The 20,097-nt window shown below is 35.6% G+C and overlaps 2 protein-coding genes across 2 annotated transcripts in view; both read left to right on the forward strand.

Moving 5' to 3' along the window:
* The window catches only part of LOC122742927 (transcription factor E2F6-like), a 34,864-nt gene extending 32,595 nt beyond the window's left edge, over positions 1 to 2,269 (forward strand). The window contains exon 8 of the mRNA XM_043987527.1: positions 2,198 to 2,269. The gene's annotated coding sequence lies outside the window, so the exon portion shown is untranslated. The remainder of the gene's footprint in view (positions 1 to 2,197) is intronic.
* LOC122742928 (transcription factor E2F6-like) overlaps positions 1 to 19,801 on the forward strand; it is a 28,628-nt gene extending 8,827 nt beyond the window's left edge. The window contains exons 3-6 of the mRNA XM_043987531.1: positions 2,198 to 2,405; positions 6,460 to 6,618; positions 17,374 to 17,488; positions 19,662 to 19,801. Of these exons, the coding sequence (XP_043843466.1) occupies positions 2,198 to 2,405; positions 6,460 to 6,618; positions 17,374 to 17,488; positions 19,662 to 19,772 (593 nt within the window). The 3' untranslated portion in view covers positions 19,773 to 19,801. The remainder of the gene's footprint in view (positions 1 to 2,197; positions 2,406 to 6,459; positions 6,619 to 17,373; positions 17,489 to 19,661) is intronic.
* The last annotated feature ends 296 nt before the right edge of the window (positions 19,802 to 20,097 follow it).

Below are 20,097 nucleotides of genomic sequence, written 5' to 3' on the forward strand. Positions count from 1 at the left end.
TGCCTCCCAAGGAAGCACATTCCACTTTTGGATAGCTCTAATTGTTAGGAAGTGTTTCCTTACAGTACGTTATATTACTTTACATTGTGTAATATTACATTACATTATATCAAGCTTAAATGTGCTTTGTAATTACCATCTGTTACTCTTAGTTCAGTGTTCTGGGACTAAGCGAAAATATAAGTGGTGGAGAGAATGATGATGATGTTATTGTATTAAAGGCAGTTGCTCTGGTGGAATGTTAAAGTACATGACAAATCTGATGTGAGAAATCGTTATTTAATTATGGTAATGTGTAGACTACTTCTCATAAGTGTCTTTGCTGTTGCTTGTTATCACTCTATTGAAACCTAGTTTTTGAGCTGAAAGAGACCTTATAGGTGATCTACTCCCATCCTTTCCTGAAACATGAATTCCTGAAAAATGGTCATCCAGCCTCCAATTATTCATGATCTCAAGTAATAGGGTATTGGCTATTTTCCAGGGTAGCTCATTCCATTTTGGGACTGTTCAAATAGAAAATCCTTCTTTTATTTGAGCTGAAGGCTTCAGTTCTATAACTTCTACTTATTGGTTCTTAATCTCTTTTCTGGAGCCAAGCAGAATAGATTTTAATTCTTTCGTAAGCAACAAGGCAGCTCACTGGATAAAATACTGGACTTAGAGTCAAGAAGATGAATTCAAATTCTGTATCAGACACTTAATAGCTATGTGACCCTGGGCAAGTCCTTCAAACTTTTCCAAACTCAGTTTTCTCATCTGTAAAATAAGGGGGCTGAATATGATGACATCTAAGGTCCCTTGTAAGCTTCAAATCTGTGATTCTATAATCTGTTTGGAAACCAAAAGCATACTCCCAAATGTTCCCTAGTTCCCTTCAACTAATACTATTAAATGGTCTTAAGTCTCCTACTAAACTTGGATGCTTTTATCTGTATCCCCTGAAGTTTGCCTTCCAAAAATCTGATGTCCAGAATTTAACATTTAAACTTGAATGAATTCTGACAAGGCTAAAGTTTAAAGGGACTTGCTTCTTCTAGATACTGTACTTCTTTTTTTTTTTTCTTTTTCTTTTTGGTGAGGCAATTGGGGTTAAATGACTTGCCTAGGGTCACACAACTAGTTAAGTGTCTAAGGCCGGATTTGAACTCAGGTCCTCCTGACTCCAGGGCCGGTGCTCTATCCACTGTGCCACCTAGCTGCCCCTAGATACTGTACTTCTGTTAATTTAGTCTAATAATCACAACTTTTTGACTTGCCATTTTATACTTTTAACAGCTTCACATTAAGTTTGTAATCCACTACAACTTCAAGCCTTTTTCATATGACTTACTGCCTACCTACATTTCTTCCATGATGTAATTTTGCAGTTGATTTTTTTTTACTGTATGTGCAGGACTTTACATTAAATGTAATCAAATTAATTTAATAAATTAGATTTTATCTTATGTAAATTTGAGTTAGGAGGAGAGAATTAAATTTCATCCTACTAAATTTCCCCTATTAGAACCTGTGGAGAATTTTTTGGGTCTAATTTCTGTTAAATAAAATGTTAGCTGTGCCTCCAACTTCTTGTCCTCTACAAATCTGACAAATGTGTCAACTGTGCCTTCATTCAAGTCATTGATAAAACAATTTATCAGAACAGGGACAAGAAATGGAACCTTAAAGTACAGCTCTAAAGAAGAAACTTTGATACTTTGAAAAATGTATGATCTCACTGATGTAGATATCTTTTTCTGTGCTAATAACCATATCACCCATTACCATCACCACCCACACAGATTTTTTGAGTTGCTGCAATTGAAAAAAATCCATTATCTTCTATTGATAAATATTCCAGACAAATCTACTCCACTCTTAATCAACTAGGTAAATAGTTCATTTTCTATAAAGTCTTTCCAGTCTGGAAAACTGTGCTGGTATAGCTTTTGAGAATCCCAAATCACTTGCAAGCCATAATGAAATATCAGAATAATACTATTGTGAAAGAGGAAAGAGTGATTCTTTCTTATATACTTGTAAAATCTTGGGTAGATCATTTAATTTCCTCATTTGTAAAGTGAATGGGATAAGATTAGATGATTAAGATCTCTTCCAGCTTTAAATCTCACAATCCTGAAAAAATTTTAATGGTTAAGTAATGTGCATGAATATTATTTAAATTCTACTAACAGTGTTTTTACTGTTTTCCCAGAAGTGTCAAAAAATCGTTATAATGCATCTCTGTGTTATTACACTCGAAAATTTATGGACCTTCTCAAATCTGCACCTGGTGGTATTCTTCACTTAAAAGAGGTTGCTGCAATATTAGGAGTAGGGAAACGAAGAGTATATGACATCACCAACGTATTACATGGAATCGAACTCATTCAGAAAAGGTCTAAGAACTGTATTCAGTGGATGTGAGTTGGCTTTAAATTTATTATGGATTCTAAACTGCATAGGTATGACTTGTTCTAAGAAAACTTGAACTGTGTAATCTGAAAGTATAAAATATAAATTCACTGTTAGTATGAACTTCAGTATTCTGTTAAATAGTACTCTATTGAGAATAGGAAAACCTAAACTAAAATATTAGGAGCCATTGTCATTGGATAGTTATCATAATCAAGCATGGTGCTTTACACATAGAAAACCTTCAATAAATATTAAATAAGTGTTAAATACATTAAATAAAGCTCAATGGAAAATGTGATTTGATTTGCAGAAATTCAATTTTTCACGAGCACAAAACAAGTGGCTGTAATCTATTAATTATTTTAACAATTGCTACATTTAAGGTATTGTGCCTCCATGAAAGTCTTACTTCAAGGAGTTTACCGTCAGTTTATGGACAAAAGAAATAAATACTAAAAAAAAAAACCAATTCAAGACAGAATTCATAGTAAGCCCAACAGTAATGCAAAAGGGAGATCATTATGTGCTAGAGTGATCTGGGAAAACTTTGTAAAGAAGAATTCAATTTGAGACTTAAAGAATGATTATATCAAGATAGTTTTCTGGATTTGAATTGATTTGTAATGATGGGAAGGAATTAATTGAGATTCTAAAATCATATGATTATACTTACGACCCTAGGAATGTGAGTTGGACTTAGGTTATGTTGGATTCTTCCACTCTAAAATTTTGTGATTTGGGGAAAGAATTCAGCAAGATAGAGAGGAGGGCACTTCAGGAGGTAATAGAGGCCAAGAAAGCTTGTTTTTCTTTTTCTTTTTTTTTTTTAATTAATTTTTTTTTTTTTCGTGAGGCAATTGGGGTTAAGTGACTTGCCCAGGGTCACACAGCTAGTAAGTGTTAAGTGTCTGAGGTCGGATTTGAACTCAGGTACTCCTGAATCCAGGGCCGGTGCTCTATCCACTGCGCCACCTAGCTGCCCCTGTTTTTCTTTTCAGAAACAGATATTGGACAGTCAGTAGTGGGAAAAATAATGACAAGATAAAATTCTTATAAAAACTTTCAATAACATATAGAAGAATTTTTAAAAGCAGAAATTATGTAAGTGATAATTATAAGAGTGACGAATTTTGAGTCTAAGGACTTATAACTCAAATATGTTGCTTCTGTGACCTTGGGCAAATCATTTAATAACTCTAGGGTTTTAGTTTCCTCAGTTGTAAAATGAGGAAGATAGACTAGATAAACTCTTAAGTTCCCTGCAAATTTGTGATCATATATTACTTGTTACTTTGGGCAAGTCACAACTTCGCAGGGCCTCAGTTTTCTCAGTTGTAAAATGATCAAAAATAATAGGACCATAAATGATGTTTAGGATCTCATTTAGATCTAAGTCCCATGATCTCATAAACACAAAGATGTCATCATGAATGAGTAGATCAAAGATCAACGATTCCATTAATAAGGGAATTCTTCACTCATGCCGATCAAAACTTATGCTATCTTAGAAATTTCGAGAAACCTTAGAGAGAGTTACTTAGAGAGTTTAAGTGACTTGCCCATGGTCACATACAGTAGCTAGTAAGAGTCAGAGGTTGACTGTGAATCCACATTTTCCTAACCCTAATTGCTGCAATCTTTATATAATACTATGCTGCGTATTTTTATCAAAATGGAATATCGGTTGAATTTCAACTCATTTAGCATTGTAAGAAATATATAGGTTCAGCATGGATTGATTTACTAGTTGCTTTTATTTGTAGTTTTTTTGGATATTAAAGAAAGATCCCAATAACTTTGATTCTTGGTGATTTGGAAAATAGTGCTTGATTTAGAGTCAGAGGATCTGAGTTCAAACCCTGGCTCTGCTAGTGACTGCCTGTGTGACTCTGGGTAAATAATTTTCCCTTTCTGGGCCTCAGTTTCTTCATCTGTAAAATAAAATGGTTAAACTAGATGATCTCTAAGTGTCTTTTAGCTATGAATCTAATTTTATGATTCTAAATTTAAATTCAGTGGATGAATGTGGTTTGCTTTACATCTGGCTTATGACTAATGGAGACCAGGTTTGAAAGGCTAAAAGCCAGAATGGAAATGCAGCCAGCCGAGGACAAAGAAGTAACAAAAAGGGTTTTTTTTAGAAGTATTATCAAGAGAATAGTGGAAGTCCTGGATCTATCACTACTTGTGATCATAGATAAATTACCTAATCTTTTAGGGTCTTTTGTCTGTAAAGTGAGGGATGATTAATTATCCTCATGTAGGTCTGATTATGTTACTCACCTAATTAAAAAACCTTCTGTGGTTCCCTATTGCTAGCTCTTTAGCTTGGCATTAAAGGCCCTTAACAGTTAGTCTGCAAACTTAACAATAATAATAATAATAATAGTACACATTTCTATGTAACTTTGTGGTCTTAAAAGCACTTTCCTCACAACTCTGTGAGGTAAGTACTTCAAGAAGTGTTGTACCTCTCTTAGAGATGAAGACATTGAGGCTCAGAGTTAAAATGACTTGCAAATCTTGAACTCACATGTTATGATTCCCAGGCCATTCCACTGTACCAAAATCTCTCTCTCATTTCATCCTGCTCTTCTTCACATATTCTGTACTCCCACCAAATTATATGTAGACCAGGGTTTCTATCCTGAGGTCTGTAAACTTGTTTAAAACTATTTTGGTACATTTATTTCTATAGAATTAGTTTCTTTTGTACTCCTATGTATTTTATCTTATGTATTTAAAAACATTATTCTGAGAAGGGGTCCATAGGCTCTAGCAGATCGCCATAGGGGTCTGAAAAAAAAGTAAACAACCCCTGTACTAGACTCAGATCAAATGTTATATCTTTTATGAAGTCTTTCTTGAACCCCATCAATCAAAAATATTTCTGTCCTCAAAATTTTTATAGCATTTTGTACCTTTGTTACACACTTTTTATGTTACATTATATTTTTGTGTACCTTTTTAATGTTCCTCCTTGAGGACAGGGATTGTGGTCTTGGTCTCCCTAGAACCTTTTTTTATCTTGGTCTTCCTAACATGTAGCATAGTGTAGACGTGACAAATAATTTAATTCACATAATCTCAAAGTTGGAAGGGACTTTAGAGGCCATCTTCCCAATGTACAACTGAACAAGAGTCTTCTCTAGGATATGCCCAACAAATGGCCATCAAGCCTTTGAGTGAACCTCTAGTGAGGGGGAAACTGCAACAAGCTTAGACTGCTTGGTGATAAAGGAGTAATAGAATATATATTCTTGGCATTTGGAACTCCTAGTGGAACTGAGTTTGAATTTTCCCATAGAAATAGTGGGAAGCTATGGTATTATTATTAATTGTAATTCATTCACATTCTGAATTAAATATTCATTTATGGTTTGTGGTTCAATTCTCAAAACTTTTATCTTTTTTCTTTTCCTCAGACTCTAGCACAGTGATATCCACTTAACACTTAAAAATTATGTGGATGATGGCAGATGGTTGATCTCTGAAGCCCCTTCTATTTCTAAAATAAAAAACTAAGAATTATCGCCAACATTATGCACTGAACATGGTTGGAGGGAAGAGCCACTATACCTAAACGACCATGACAATATGATTATCAGACCTAGACTGTATTTAAGTCCTCTGCTAAATTTTAGTTCTAAAAATTCAGTCCGCTAATATAAAATTTTCAATTCAGTTTATTGAGAGATATTTTCCCATAAAGACATAACTCATTTTATCATGTAAGTCAGTAGAAAAATTCACTATGAACCAAATGCATGTTAACAGATAAATGATAGATACCTATAATTTGTATATGAAATTTTAAAGTGCTTAGTTGCTTTTGCTGCTACGCTGGTATTTTACACACACACACACACACACACACACACACACACACACCCACCCCCTTTTACTCATCTGTACAAAAAGTAAACATTTAGAAAAGTAATGGTGAAAGTATTCATTTCTATTATTGTAAATGTTGTACAGTAACCTAGATTAAAATTTTTATTCTTTCATATTCTATATGTTACTGTGTTCTATTTTTCATATTCTACTTTTTTAAAGAGGATCTGACCTCAGCACTATTGATGGAAAGTTAGCACAGCAAAAGAAGCTAAGGGATGAAATTTCTAATCTATCAGCAATGGAAGACACTTTGGATGAATTAAATAAAATCTGTGCTCACCAGTTATTTGAATTAGCAGATGACAAAGAAAATGCCAAATATCCTTTACTATTAAATTTTATACCTGCTTCTAAAGCCATTTATTTTATGTATTAAGGTCAGCATTTGGAGTTATTTTTATTTGTTTAATAATAAATGGGACTCATTTTAACAGTTGAAGAAGTAAAACTTCAGAGTAATTTTAATCAGTGAGTCAAAGGGTTTTGCTTTTTTGTGTTTTTTTTCACCTACATATAGTTTGTGTAACTTTAGAATGAAAACCTAATGCAAATGGATACAATTTATAGAGAAATAGATTTTGGTTCAATTTTAAAAGGCAATTAAATATTTCCCAAAATGAAACTATTGACATCCCTATTACTGAAGGTATTCAAGAAAAAGTCAGTCAATTTCTCAGAAATGTTATAGAGGGAATAGAGTAGGAGGTTAACATAGGTACCTTCAAAGGTCCCCTCCATTCTAAGATTTTTTGACTTGATTTTAGCTGTCTTACTTTATTCAAGTGATAGATGTAAAATCAATTCAGCTACTGCTGATATAACCAAACCAAAAAATCCTGCCTTAAAAGAAAATGAGATTACTCTGGCCTGACTAGTTCTTGATGGCACCATGCTGGTTCTTTGTCATCACCACTTCCCTTTCTAGATCTTCATTAAATACGTATTTAATGTTCTGTTCTAGAATTTTCCCGGTCATCAAAGTCAAGCTCACTGGCCAATAGTTTGCCAGATCTATTCTCATCCCTATATGGGAGGGGGGCAGCTACGTGGCACAGTGGATAGAGCACTGGCTCTGGAATCAGGAGGACTTGAGTTCAAATTGGTCCTCAGACGTTTGACACTTACTAGCTATGTGACCCTGGGCAAGTCACTTAACCCTGATTGCCTCAAACATCCAGCCCATCTCTAATCATAGATATCATAGTCCTCTTTGAGGACAAAGGACAAACTACAACAGCAATATCCCTTTACATCCCTTTCATCCCTTTATTGAAAATCAGGACTACATTTACCCTTCTTCAATCATGTGGAACCTCTCTTCTGTTCCTATTTTCTTTCAAATTTCACTGACAATGGCTAACTAATCACATCTTTTAGAACTTCAGGATGTAATTCATCTGGGCTGGGTGACTTGAATTCCTTAAGGGCTAGTAGGTGCTCTTACTTACCTTGGGCAGTAACTCTGTGGCAGTGATTTTTGTTGTCATTTCCATTGTAAAGATCATTCACCTTCCCAGAAAAAAATCAAAACCAAAATAATAATTGAGCAGCTCTGTCTTCTCCAATTGTCAGTTATTGCTGTTCATTCTAATCCAAGCAAAAGTTTTATTCCTTTTTTGATCCTCCTTTTTCTTCCTATATAGCTAAAAAATAAACCAAAATCAAATCAAAATCCTTAATGTTCTTAGCTTCCTTTGAAAGCCTCACTCACTTCATTAACACTTCATGATTACATTATGGGTTTTCTTTGGCTACATCAGTTAAGGAATGTTTGTGAGGAGCTCCCTCCCTTAAGTTTATTTATTGCACTAGGATTGAGTGCATTGTAACCAGCACAGAGTTTGGATGATTGTGTAGTCTTTAATATCAATTGCTTTTGGGGCAACTAGGTGGCGCAGTGGATAGAGCACTGGCCTTGGATTCAGGAGGATCTCAGTTCAAATCCAGCCTCAGACACTTAACACTTACTAGCTGTGTGACCCTGGGCAAGTCACTTAACCCCAATTGCCTCACTAAAAAAAAAAAAAAAGAAAAGAAATATCAATTGCTTTTGGGGAGCAGCTAGTGGATAAAGCATCAGCCCTGGAGTCAGGAGGACCTGAGTTCAAATGTGGCCTCAGACACTTGACACTTACTAGCTGTGTGACTCTGGGCAAATCGTTTAACCCTCACTGCCCTGCCCCCCCCCCAAAAAAAAATCGGTTGCTTTTTTGACAGTTATCTTGTTGACTTGTATTTAATTTGAAGTCAACTCAAGCCCTTATGTCTAATATTTTACATGAATTGCTGGCATGCCAGATTTCACTGATCTGGGACTTTGGTTTAGTTTTTGAACCTAAGTGCAGTATTTTATATTTTTACATTTATTTTACATTTATTCCTATTAAATTTGCTTCTGGTCAGTCCAGTCCTTTGAACATCTCTTTGATATTTTTTGTCATCCGGTCTATTCCCAACTTTGTGTTGCCTGCCAATTTGGGAAGAATGCTATCAATGTTTTCTACCTGGTCAGTAATAAAAATGTTGAAAAGAAGTGGTTCAGGCTACCAGAGACAACTCCTTCTGATACGCATCAATTAATTTTTGTTTTTTTGTTTGTTTTGGGGGGATTTTTTTTGGTGAGGCAATTGGGGTTAAGTGACTTGCCCAGGGTCACACAGCTAGTAAGTGTCAACTGTCTTGAGGCTGGATTTGAACTCAGGTCCTCCTGAATCCAGGGCCTGTGCTCTATTCACTGCACCACCTAGCTGCCCCAGCATCAATTAATTTTTAAAGTCATTCATCCATCTATGAATTTATCTAATGTTATAATCATTTATTCTACATTTGTTTATCTTGTCCACAAGTATATTAATAGCCTTTCTCAAATGTGACATTTTTCTGAGTATCCAGTTCAGTAATGCTATTTAAAAACAAAGAAAGAACATGAAGTTACTTTGGCTCAAATTGTTAGTGAACTTTTGCTAAGCTTTCTAAAGGCACATGTCCCTAATTCATGCCAGAATCTTGCCATGGATGAATTCAAGTCAGTCAATAATCATCTCTCAGTAAGCATTTATTAAGTGCCTACTATGTGCCAGGTACTATGCTAAGTTCTGGATATCAGACTCACCAGTCAATAAGTAGCAAAATCTAACGTTTACCCTTGAAAATCTGAAGAGCATTTTCCCACTTGAAGATCATAGGATTTAAAGCTTGAAGGAACCCAAGAAATTATCTGTTCCAACAATAGGAAGTTCAAGGTAGTTAATAGTGAGCTGTGGTTCAAACATAGATCTCCTCTGATTCTACATCCAGTTCCATTTTAATCAATGTAGCTCCTTTTATATTCTCTACAATTCTTCAAAATTTCCTGAAAGTAGTGTTCTTTTAGTACCTTGGGATTAAATTTATCTAGGACTAGAGCCTCCAGCTTATTTATTGGTTGGGTTTTGCATGTTTATTGTAAAATGTAATCATCAAAAAAGACAATTTGATAAACATACAAATAAGTCACAGAATCTTTGACATAAACTGCCTGGGTAGCCATAGAAAGTCACTTAACCTCTCAGCTCTTTAAACAATTCTGTAAGACCACAAGTTCTAAAATAATTGCTGTTCTGCTTTGTAGAGCTATTCTCCCCATTGAGAGTTCTTTATGATAATTAAATCATAGGCCTAGGTCAGAAAATCAAGCAAACCTCAACTTCTAAGCATTTAACAGAGTAGAACCAAACAAATTAACATGCAACAAACTCATAAAAATATGTTGGCCCTTTGGATTTTTAGCATTTTTTTTTTCTTAAAACAAACTTTTTTCTCCACTTCTCCCTTCCCTTCCCCACTTGAACAAGAAGTAAACCTTTATAACAAATATACCTTATCAAGGAGTTCTGTTTTCTTTTCTTTTTCTTTTTTTTTTCCCAGTTGGTGCGGAAGCAAGGTCGGGGGTAGGGGAATACATGCTTGTCAATTGGGGAAAATTGTTTTTAAAAAAACAACAACAAAAGTACATAATCCAAGTGAAACTAATTATCTCATTAGCCATGCCCACAAATGTATGTCTCATTCTGTATTTTGAATCCATTGCCTTTCTTTGAAGGAGTAGTGTGCTTCGCCTTCAGTCTCCAGGAATTTTGCTTTGTCATTGCATTGATAAAAGTTCTAAAGACTTTTTTTAATGTAGTTTTAGTCAATGTGCATGTATATAGCTCTGTTTGAGCTAATCTTGCTTTATAGTACTTCATGTGGGTCTTACCATATTCCTTTCTATTCATAGTTATCTTTTAATGGTATATCCCTTTACATTAATATGCCATCATTTTCTTCCTTCCTTCCTTCCTTCCTTCCTTCCTTCCTTCCTTCCTTCCTTCCTTCCTTCCTTCCTTCCTTCCTTCCTTCCTTCCTTCCTTCCTTCCTTCCTTCCTTCCTTCCTTCCTTCCTTTCTTCCTTTCTTCCTTCCTTCCTTTCTTTCTTTCTTTCTTTCTTTCTTTCTTTCTTTCTTTCTTTCTTTCTTTCTTTCTTTCTTTCTTTCTTTCTTTCTTTCTTTCTTTCTTTCTTTTTCTCTTTCTCTCTCTCTTTCTTTCTCTCTTTCTCTCTCTCTTTCTTTCTTTCTCTCTCTTTCTTTCTTTCTTTCTTTCTTTCTTTCTTTCTTTCTTTCTTTCTTTCTTTCTTTCTTTCTTTCTTTCTTTCTTTCTTTCTTTCTTTCTTTCTTTCTTTCTTTCTTTCTTTCTTTCTTTCTTTCTTTCTTTCTTTCTTTCTTTCTTTCTTCCTGTGAGACAATTGGGGTTAAGTGACTTGCCCAGGATCACACAGCCAGTAAGTGTCAAGTCTCTGAGGTCAGATTTGAACTCAGGTCCTCCTGACTCCAGGGACAGTGCTCTATCCACTGCGCCATCTAGCTGCCCCCATCATTTACTTTTCAATAATTAGATATGTAATATGTTTGTAGTTCCTTGTCATTATACATAAACAAATCAAATGAACATCCATTCTTCATTCAACAAGCATTTATTAAGTGCCTGTTGTATGCCAGGCTCTATGCCAGGTGCTGAATATATAGAGACAAAAAAGAACAGATTTTGTGCTCAGGGACGTGTTTTTCTGTTGGGGAAAAAACATGAATATGTGTTCTATACAAACACAAATTCTATATAAAGTAAATCCATGCGCAGTTACTATTCTTAATGATTTCTGAGGTATATTCCATCCCTTGAAATCCTAATTCTGTGATTCATAATTAGAATAATAGGGAATGTTACCATCAAAAGGATGAGGTAAATCAAAAAACCACAGCAGAGAAAGAATCAGTAGCACTTTAAACTGATTAACCTCCATTAAAAAAAAAAATCAAGTTAAGGGAAACCCACAACATCCCAAGGCAGTCCATTCCAAATCTGGACATCTTTAATCACATTTCAAAGAGTTTTACCCTGAAATTGTTCCCCAAATCTTCATATTTGCAATTTCTATCCTCTGCTCCTAATTCTGCTTCCTAGGGCCAAATAGGAGCAGATTTTATTTCCCTTCCATGAGACAATCCTTAATATAATTAAAGTTAGCTATCATGTTCCCTGTAAGTCTCCCATTCTTCATCATCCACATCTCCATTTCCTTCTGTCAGTCCTTGGTCTCACCTTTCTGGTCTTGCTCCTCCAGACGCACCAATTTGTTAATGCTTTACTTAAAATGTGGTTCCCAGAACGGAACACAGTACCTCAGACATGGTCTGATTAGATCAAGTTTATCAAAAGTATTCTATCCTTTCCTTTGGCCACTGTGCTTTTTTTTTTTTTTTTTGGCAGGCAATGAGGGTTAAGTGACTTGCCCAGGGTCACACAGCTACTAAGTGTCAAGTGTCTGAGGCCGGATTTGAACTTGGGTACTCCTGAATCCAGGGCCGGTGCTTTAACCACTCCGCCATCTAGCTGCCCCCACCATTGTGCTTTTTTAATACTGTCTAGGATGGTATTTAATTTTTTGGCTGCCATATCATTACTGATTCAAATTGAGCTTCCAAATCCCCTAAAATCCCCAGGAGGTTTGTTTTTTTTTTATGCTTCCCTCATCCTTTTTTTGTGAAGTTGCTTTTTTAACTCAAAGATGCAACTTTCTTTGAATCTGTATTATAGTTCATCTTTAAAAATCAGTTCATCATTCTAAAGATGTATTTGGATCCCGACTCTGCCATCTTTATAGCATCCACAAATTTGGCAAGCACAGCTTTGTGGCTTCATCTAAGTCACTGATAAAAATGCTGAATAGCCAAGTGTCAAGGATAGATCCATGGCGCACTTTGTTAGAGATTTTCCTTCAAGTTTATATCAATGCATTAATAACTACTTTGGGGCCCAAGAATTCAACCATTCCAAATGTACTGAAGAGCACTGTCATCTAATCCACACCTCTTCATCCTGATCATAAGGACCTGGGAAACTTTGTCAGATACTTTTCTAAAACCTAGGTAAACTATAGCATTACCTTGATCTAACAGACTAGCAGTAGCATTAGAAAAATAAAGTTGGTCTAGCATGATTTATCATTGAAGACATGCTTCTTTTTCTAAATGTTAATTATTAAATGTTCATGCTTTTCCTGATTTGTTCTGAATTTTGCCAGGAATTAGGACCAAGCTCACCACCCTATACTTTGGTATTTTGTGGGTTTCTGGTTTTTAAAAATTCAGTTTAAAAAAAATTTGTCCTTCTGAAAATTCCACCGTACCTCTTCCTTTTCTTTGTTTTCCAAAGCTTATTCACAACACCTTAGCAATCACAGTTGCCACTTTTCATTTTAGAGGTCCTTATCTTTTCTCCCCTAAGATTACCAAAACAGCATTCCAGCTTATTTCTTTGACTAATTTCTTGCTGTTCTAACTTACATAATAGGCCTCATTGACTTCTTTACTCTTCTTTCCTTCACCTGTCCCAATCCGGAGAGGAGGAAGGGTTAGATGAAACAATGGGTTGAACTGGAGAGACCAGACTGAATTTGGTAGTACTAAAACCTCCCAAATTCATTCTCTGTTAGGTATTAGACATCAGAAATTTATGGTATGTATGAAAAAAGGAACCAGCTAACACCTACTTTTCAGTTTTGTTGTGAGGATCAGATAAGGTAATTGTAGAGCGCTTAGCACATAGTGCTGTATTATTGTTAGTTGTTGTTGTTACTGTTATTACATTAGCTGTTGGGGCACTTTAGGGAAAATGGCAGAGAAGTCAAAGTATCTCTGATTTCCACAGTCTATCTGTTCTCCCCTGCTCCTCTGTATTTTCATGTACTTAGTTCCCTACCCCACTCAACCCTGCCCCATGGACCATAATCACTTCCTCCATCAAATCTTATCAAGGGATTTTTGAGTTGTAAGAGTCCTTGGAGTTCAATATTCTGATTTTACAGATAATGAAACTGAAGTTCAGGATGGCTAAATTATTTCCTTATGTATTAAGGGGGCAGAATCGGATTTCATTTCAATCTTTCTGATTCCAAATCCTGTGCTGTTTTCACTCCACCAGAGCAGCCTCCAAACTCTTATTCCCCAATTGATACTTCTATCATTTAGGAATGACTGAGCTAAACTACAGAAATTGGATTGGTACAAATGTTAGTATGGACTGGGAAGACTTGACTAAATGTTTGCCATGATTTTTTAAGTTAGACAGTGTAGCGTTATGGATGGAGAGTTAGTCTTGGGATTAGGAAACCTGAGTTTGTAAAGTTCTGACTTTGATGTACTGTAGTTTTATGGCTGAACAAGCCTCTTAACTTCAGAGTTCCTACAGACAGCTCTTAAGAATTACAGGTGAATTGCCCAACAGAACTGAAAGAAACCATACAACCACTGCAGACTAAGTTATTAATTTATATTATCCAACTTCACCTGGGCTTTCATGATATTATGGCAATCCTTTCATTCCACCATAATTGATGTCCTATCTTACTCATCATTAAAGCTGTTCCAGACCTTCTTTTCTCCAGCCTCCCATATGTCTCTTTCCCCTTCTCTCAGCTAAGGGCCTTGTGGCAGTTTTATTAAGAAGAAAAAAGGCCATTTGATGTGAGTCAGTCACTAAACATTTCCTAAGCACCTTCTGTATGCTAGGCCCTATGCAAAGCACTGGGGATACAAATACAAATAAAAACAAAGACAATTCCTGCCCTCAAGAAGCTCACAAGCCAATGAGTGTCCTTTTCTTAAGTTCTCTTTATCTCTATGGCATGGGCTCTGGAACTACTTTCCCAGCCCCCATGTGCACTGACAGGTTTGGTCCCCAGAGCTTGGCCACCTTAATGCTGTAGCTCACAAGCCTCCAAGATCCTTCCCACCATGATGATCAGTTAATATCACTTAGACTTAATTAGCTTTTAGAGAGGGATATTTTCTAAGGTAGTATATTAAGAACAAGTGGTACAAAGTATCCCCCTACCCAAAGTTGTGATATACTGTTCAACTAGTATGTATAAGGTTCAGGGAAAAGCTTGAGCAACGTAGTAACTCACAGCTAGTACAGAAGTACTTTTGTCGGAGTCATAAATCTTTCATGGCTCCTATTGCAGGCATTGCTATCAGGTGTGTTGAGTGAGGACTGCTCTAGAGCTGATGGGAAGTTAAGAAAACCAAAATTCTCCAGATCCTCAAAAGCTCGTAAGACAAAGATGCTTTTGTCTAGCCTCTTCCTCCTCAAACAATTCCTACTGAGGAGCATCCCTCTCTCCTCTCCAATACCAGATGCTCAAACCTTCAGCTAGCCTGATAGTTTTATGCAGGGCCCATAGTCTTATCCACTTAGAACAGAATTCTTGTCATTCCTGTAGCCCAGAGGAAGATATCCAGGCCTTGTTCACACTTAGTGAACAATTGAGGGGTTTTTTTTTACTCAAAAATGTATCAGAGCATAGCATCTCATCACTTGCTTTAAGTAAGGTAGGGTGATTTGATTTATTCACTCATCCTCTACCCTTATATCTCAAAACCCTGTGATATGATTCCTTTATCTCTTCTCTTTTCCCCTAGTTTCAGACAACGAGGTGGCCCTTTTTGCCAAGGCTAACTCCTGTATATGTGCCTTTGATCCCATTCCCTCCCGTTTTCCCCAGTAGATTGCAATCTTTTTTTTTCTTTTTCTTTTTTTTTTTAAGGTTGCAACCTTAATTATCCCCACTCTTTCACTCTCTAAACATTGACTTGCCTTTATAAATGCCCAAACCATCCTTAAAAAACTAGATCCTGCCACCCCAATAAGCTATAACCCTATATTTCTCTCCCCTTTATCAGCCAAATTCCTAGGAAAAACTCTCTTCTTGGTTGTATCCACTTCTACGCTTACTCATTCCTCAACTCTGGGCAATCTGGTTTCTGATCTTATCATTCAAATGAGATTGCTCTCTCCAGAGTTACCAGCAATGTCTTAATTGACAAATCTAATAGTCTTTCCTCAGTCCTTACACTTCTTGACTTCTCTGCTGCATTTGATATTGCTGACAACCCTCTTCTGGACGCTGTCTTCTCTCTTTTTATGACACAACTCTTTCCTGGTTCTCTTGACTATTTAACTATTCCATTTCAGGGTCCTTTGTCGGCCTTTCATCCATATCACACACTCCCCACTGTTCATTTCTCAGCATTTTGTTTTGGTTCTTATCTTCTCTCTCTCTACACTCTTTCTCAGTAACCTCATTGGCTCCCATGAGTTTAATGATCTCTGTGCAAATGACTCGTAGAACTAGACATCCAGTCCCCATCTCTCTCTACATTTCCAATGCCATTTTACAGAATACCACTTAGACGTTTCAAACTGGATATCCCATAGACCTCTAAAACTCAACATGTCCATAACATAACTCATTATCTTTTCCCAGCCCTCTTCCTAACTTTCTTATATTTGACACAGAAACCACTGTCTTTCCAGTTACTCCGGTCCACAACTTTGGAGTAAACCTCAATTCCTCATTCTCCCTCACCCCACATATCCATATTGAGTTTTCTAGGGTAGATACTTCAGGGTTTTATGCACCTTCATTTTGTATGTTGTATTCTAATTTCTTATATAGTCTCTTTACTTCTTTGGGAAATGACTGTGAAACAGAATAATATACATCAGTTGAGATTTTTGTCTATTGACCAGTATTTTTTCTTTCTCATGATAGTTTTAGAGTTTAACTATAATGGGTCTAAGAAGGCTGAATTTTGGAATCTTCCTCTTTGTGGTCCTGTTTCAATTCTATAGATGTTTTTCTATTTGTATGTATGCATGTTTTTTTTTTCTGGAAAGCTTTCTTTGATGATTTCCCAAAATACTCTTTTCAAGTTTTTTGGTTTTTCAAATTTTTCTGATATGTCATTAAGCCTGAAGTTACTGTGTCCTTATTGATACTTTTTTGTTGGCATTTATCTCCTTATTCATTTTCTTTTGTGGCAGATTTTTTTTATATGTATGTGTATGATGGCACTTCTTCTTTTTGATGTTTCTTTTTTGGAAATCCTTAACTCATCATCTTTTATCTTAACTGGAAAACCTTTATACTCATTTAGACTGACTACTACTCTCTATCCCCTTACCAGCTTAAGTTTTTGTCACATTTTAATCATGTTCTACCCTTTTGTTCCAAAGACACATTGTCCTTAATTGAGAAAACAAAATAAGAGATAAGTAGCTCTACTTTCTCCTCTCATCTATATCTGTAAACTTCTCACCTTTTGCCCCAAGCAGCATGAAATCACTTGTGGAGTTTAAAGTGTATAAAATCTTTTGATAGCCTGATGGAGAGAAGTACTGTCTTTTTCTTGTCTCAATATTTAGTATGCTGTAGAAGTACTTTTCTTCTCTTTACTTATTTTAACATTTTCAGTTAACCAGTAACAAAATTAGATGAAATAAAGTTAATTAAAACATAAAACATTTGGAGCTGGAGTAAGCAATTAAAAATGGACCTATGTGTAATTTTTTTTAAAGCCTTCTCCAGTTAAAAGAAATTATGGCTTAACTGGGTAATTTCCTAATGTAGGCTATTTAGTTCATATAAATTAAAAAGTCCTTTGTACCATGAAGCATTTATCTTATGATTTTAGAGAGTCCTTGACTAAGAATGTATGCTAGCTTATGTGACCTGTGAAGATATTCATAGCCTTCAGGCCTTCCACGAGCAGATTGTTATTGCAGTCAAAGCTCCAGAAGAAACCAAATTGAATGTTCCGCCTCCCAGAGAAGTAGGTATTCATTTACATTTGTTTATAACTTTAATGGTAAAAAATATCAGTATATAAGAGAAATCTCAGCACATTCCCTAGTCTAAATGGGTTTCTGGCACATCTTTTCATTTAGGGAGTAAGTTTACACAAGAGCTTAACTCAATGTCCATATATGTCTACCAACTAAATAAATTAAACTCATTTTCTAAAGTACTATAACCAAAAATCTGAACCTAGGGGAGATGAATCATCATTAGTTCATTTTTTCAGGCTTTATTTAAGTATTAATTATTATGCTGTTTTCTCATTTCCCCAGAAAGTAATTCATTCCACAAGGTCATAACATGACGCAGCTAGCTTGTGAATTGGTCCTTTCCTCTTGTTTGTTTTAAAATTTCCAAACTGAGTAAAAGAAAGGTACTCTGATTCTTTATTTTGAGGTGGGAGTGATCCTAGATTATCAGAATTTACACACAAGCTCTGTCAGGTCTTATCAAGCTGTCAGCTATAGGCTTAGGAATGGATTGTACATCTAGCATATGAAAATCAGCCTTGTTAAATGTGGATTGATTCATCACTGGAAGACAGGCCACAGGGTGATTAATTCTTTGGCCACAGCAATTCATGGACACTGTTGAGTCATAAAAGGGTTATGATCTGTAAGCAAAGTATAACACACCAATGAAATCATGGGTCTTTGAAGTAAGTTAGAGAAGTGATCTGTTCAGATGAATGGCCCAAAGCGCCTTAATCACCTGAAGATTTTACCATTTTGTTGTATTTTATTTTTTACTGGACCTGTGATTTAATTTGTGTAAAGAACTTTCCATGCCTGTGCAGCTCAGCATCTTCTCACAATTTTGAGTTTTAGAGAGTTGCCTGGGGTATGGAAAGATTAAATCTTTTCCCTTTTTTCAAACCAGAGGTGGGATTTGAACTGTGATCCCAAGCAAGACTTGCTCCATGCTACTTCTCATAACATTTAATAAATCATAAAATCCTATCTCCTATTTCTTTAGTGCTTTTACTAAAACACTTTCCTCCTTAAGAAAAGCATTTTATTCTCAACTACTTTATGAAGTAGATGATGTCATACTTAATTTGATTTTAATCAATTCTGTTTTATTTTGGAGCCTGGCTTTCCCTATCTCATCCAGGCTGGACATGTGGTGGTCACTCAAGTGCTAGATCCCATTGCAGACCAGCATGGAAGCTTTGATTTGCTCCTTTTCAACCTGGGCTGCCCTTAGGGGCCCACCATATTGGTCCCAGACTTAGATCAGACACTCAATTAACTCTAGCCCTACTGTACCTCAGAATTCCCAAGTTCAAGCAATCCATCAGCCTCAGGTTCCCAAAATAGCAGGAATTAACAGGTGTTTACCAATATGCCTGGCCATACTCATTAAAATAATAATAATACCACCTTATATTTTTAAGTAGTGCCTTTTACTTCTCAAAGCAACAGTGTTATCAAATCAATTATCTTATGTAATAATTATTATAACTCACTTATTTAGTACTTTAATGTTTAGAAAGCACTTTCCTCACAACCTGGGGAGATAAGCAGGGCAGGCCTTGTCATCCCCATTTCAATAATAATATCTTATGTTTGCATAGTGTTTTGCCATTTTCAAAGCAAGAATACTATCATATTGTCTCACTTCATAATTATCAGTTTTCATAATTATATAATACTTTTAGGTTCAGTGAATACTTCTTTCAATAACCCCATAAAGTAGACAAGTCTCTTGTTTTCATCCCCATTTTAATAACGTCTTATACTGATAAGATCGGTGCTAATGATAAAATTTCTTGATTGTACATTTATGTATGCATGTTTGTACAGTGTATTTATTTGTTCTCCTGATCACCAGAAAGTTATTCAGGGCAAGCAAATTGTTTACATAGTAAGACTGGCTCTAACTCCTTACAACATGAATATCTACCCTTCTGTTACATATACTCTAACTAATATATTAACATAGCTACATATTGTATATAAAATAGCCAGCTGTTTTCAACCTATATTCAGTTTTTCTCATAAAAATTGAATATCTAATACAATGGGGAGAATTAAAATAAAAATAGTTGTGAAGATTTCCTGCAGAGATTGTTTGTCTTCGTGAATGAAATAAATATGGTTAATGGACCTCTCACCCATGCTTGTATTTTATGTATCTTTTGATAGGACTCTATAACAGTACATATAAAAAGCACAAAAGGACCCATTGATGTGTTTTTGTGTGAAACGAAGCAGGACAGTACAACTGACAACTTGTATGAAGACATGGAACCTTAATTTTCTGAAAACAAGTATACAGTACACTTTGATAAAGGTAAATAGAAGAACAGTTGGTACTAATAGGAAGGAGTAAGTAACTTTAGCACACCAGTTAGGTTAAAAATATCCCAAATTTGTTGACTTTATATTATAGCCTTACAAATAAAGAAGGAATGTTAACATAAACACACGCGCGCGCGTGCGCGCGCACACACACACACACACACACTTTCCTTTTTAGTAATTCCAGAAGCAAAATGAATGAAATCAACATTATATTCTGAAAACATGATATTGTGGGATGGACACTAACCAGAGATGTGAACTCTGATTCTACTGCTAG

This window comes from Dromiciops gliroides, chromosome 2 (assembly GCF_019393635.1).
Source record: "Dromiciops gliroides isolate mDroGli1 chromosome 2, mDroGli1.pri, whole genome shotgun sequence".
NCBI lineage: Eukaryota > Metazoa > Chordata > Mammalia > Microbiotheria > Microbiotheriidae > Dromiciops > Dromiciops gliroides.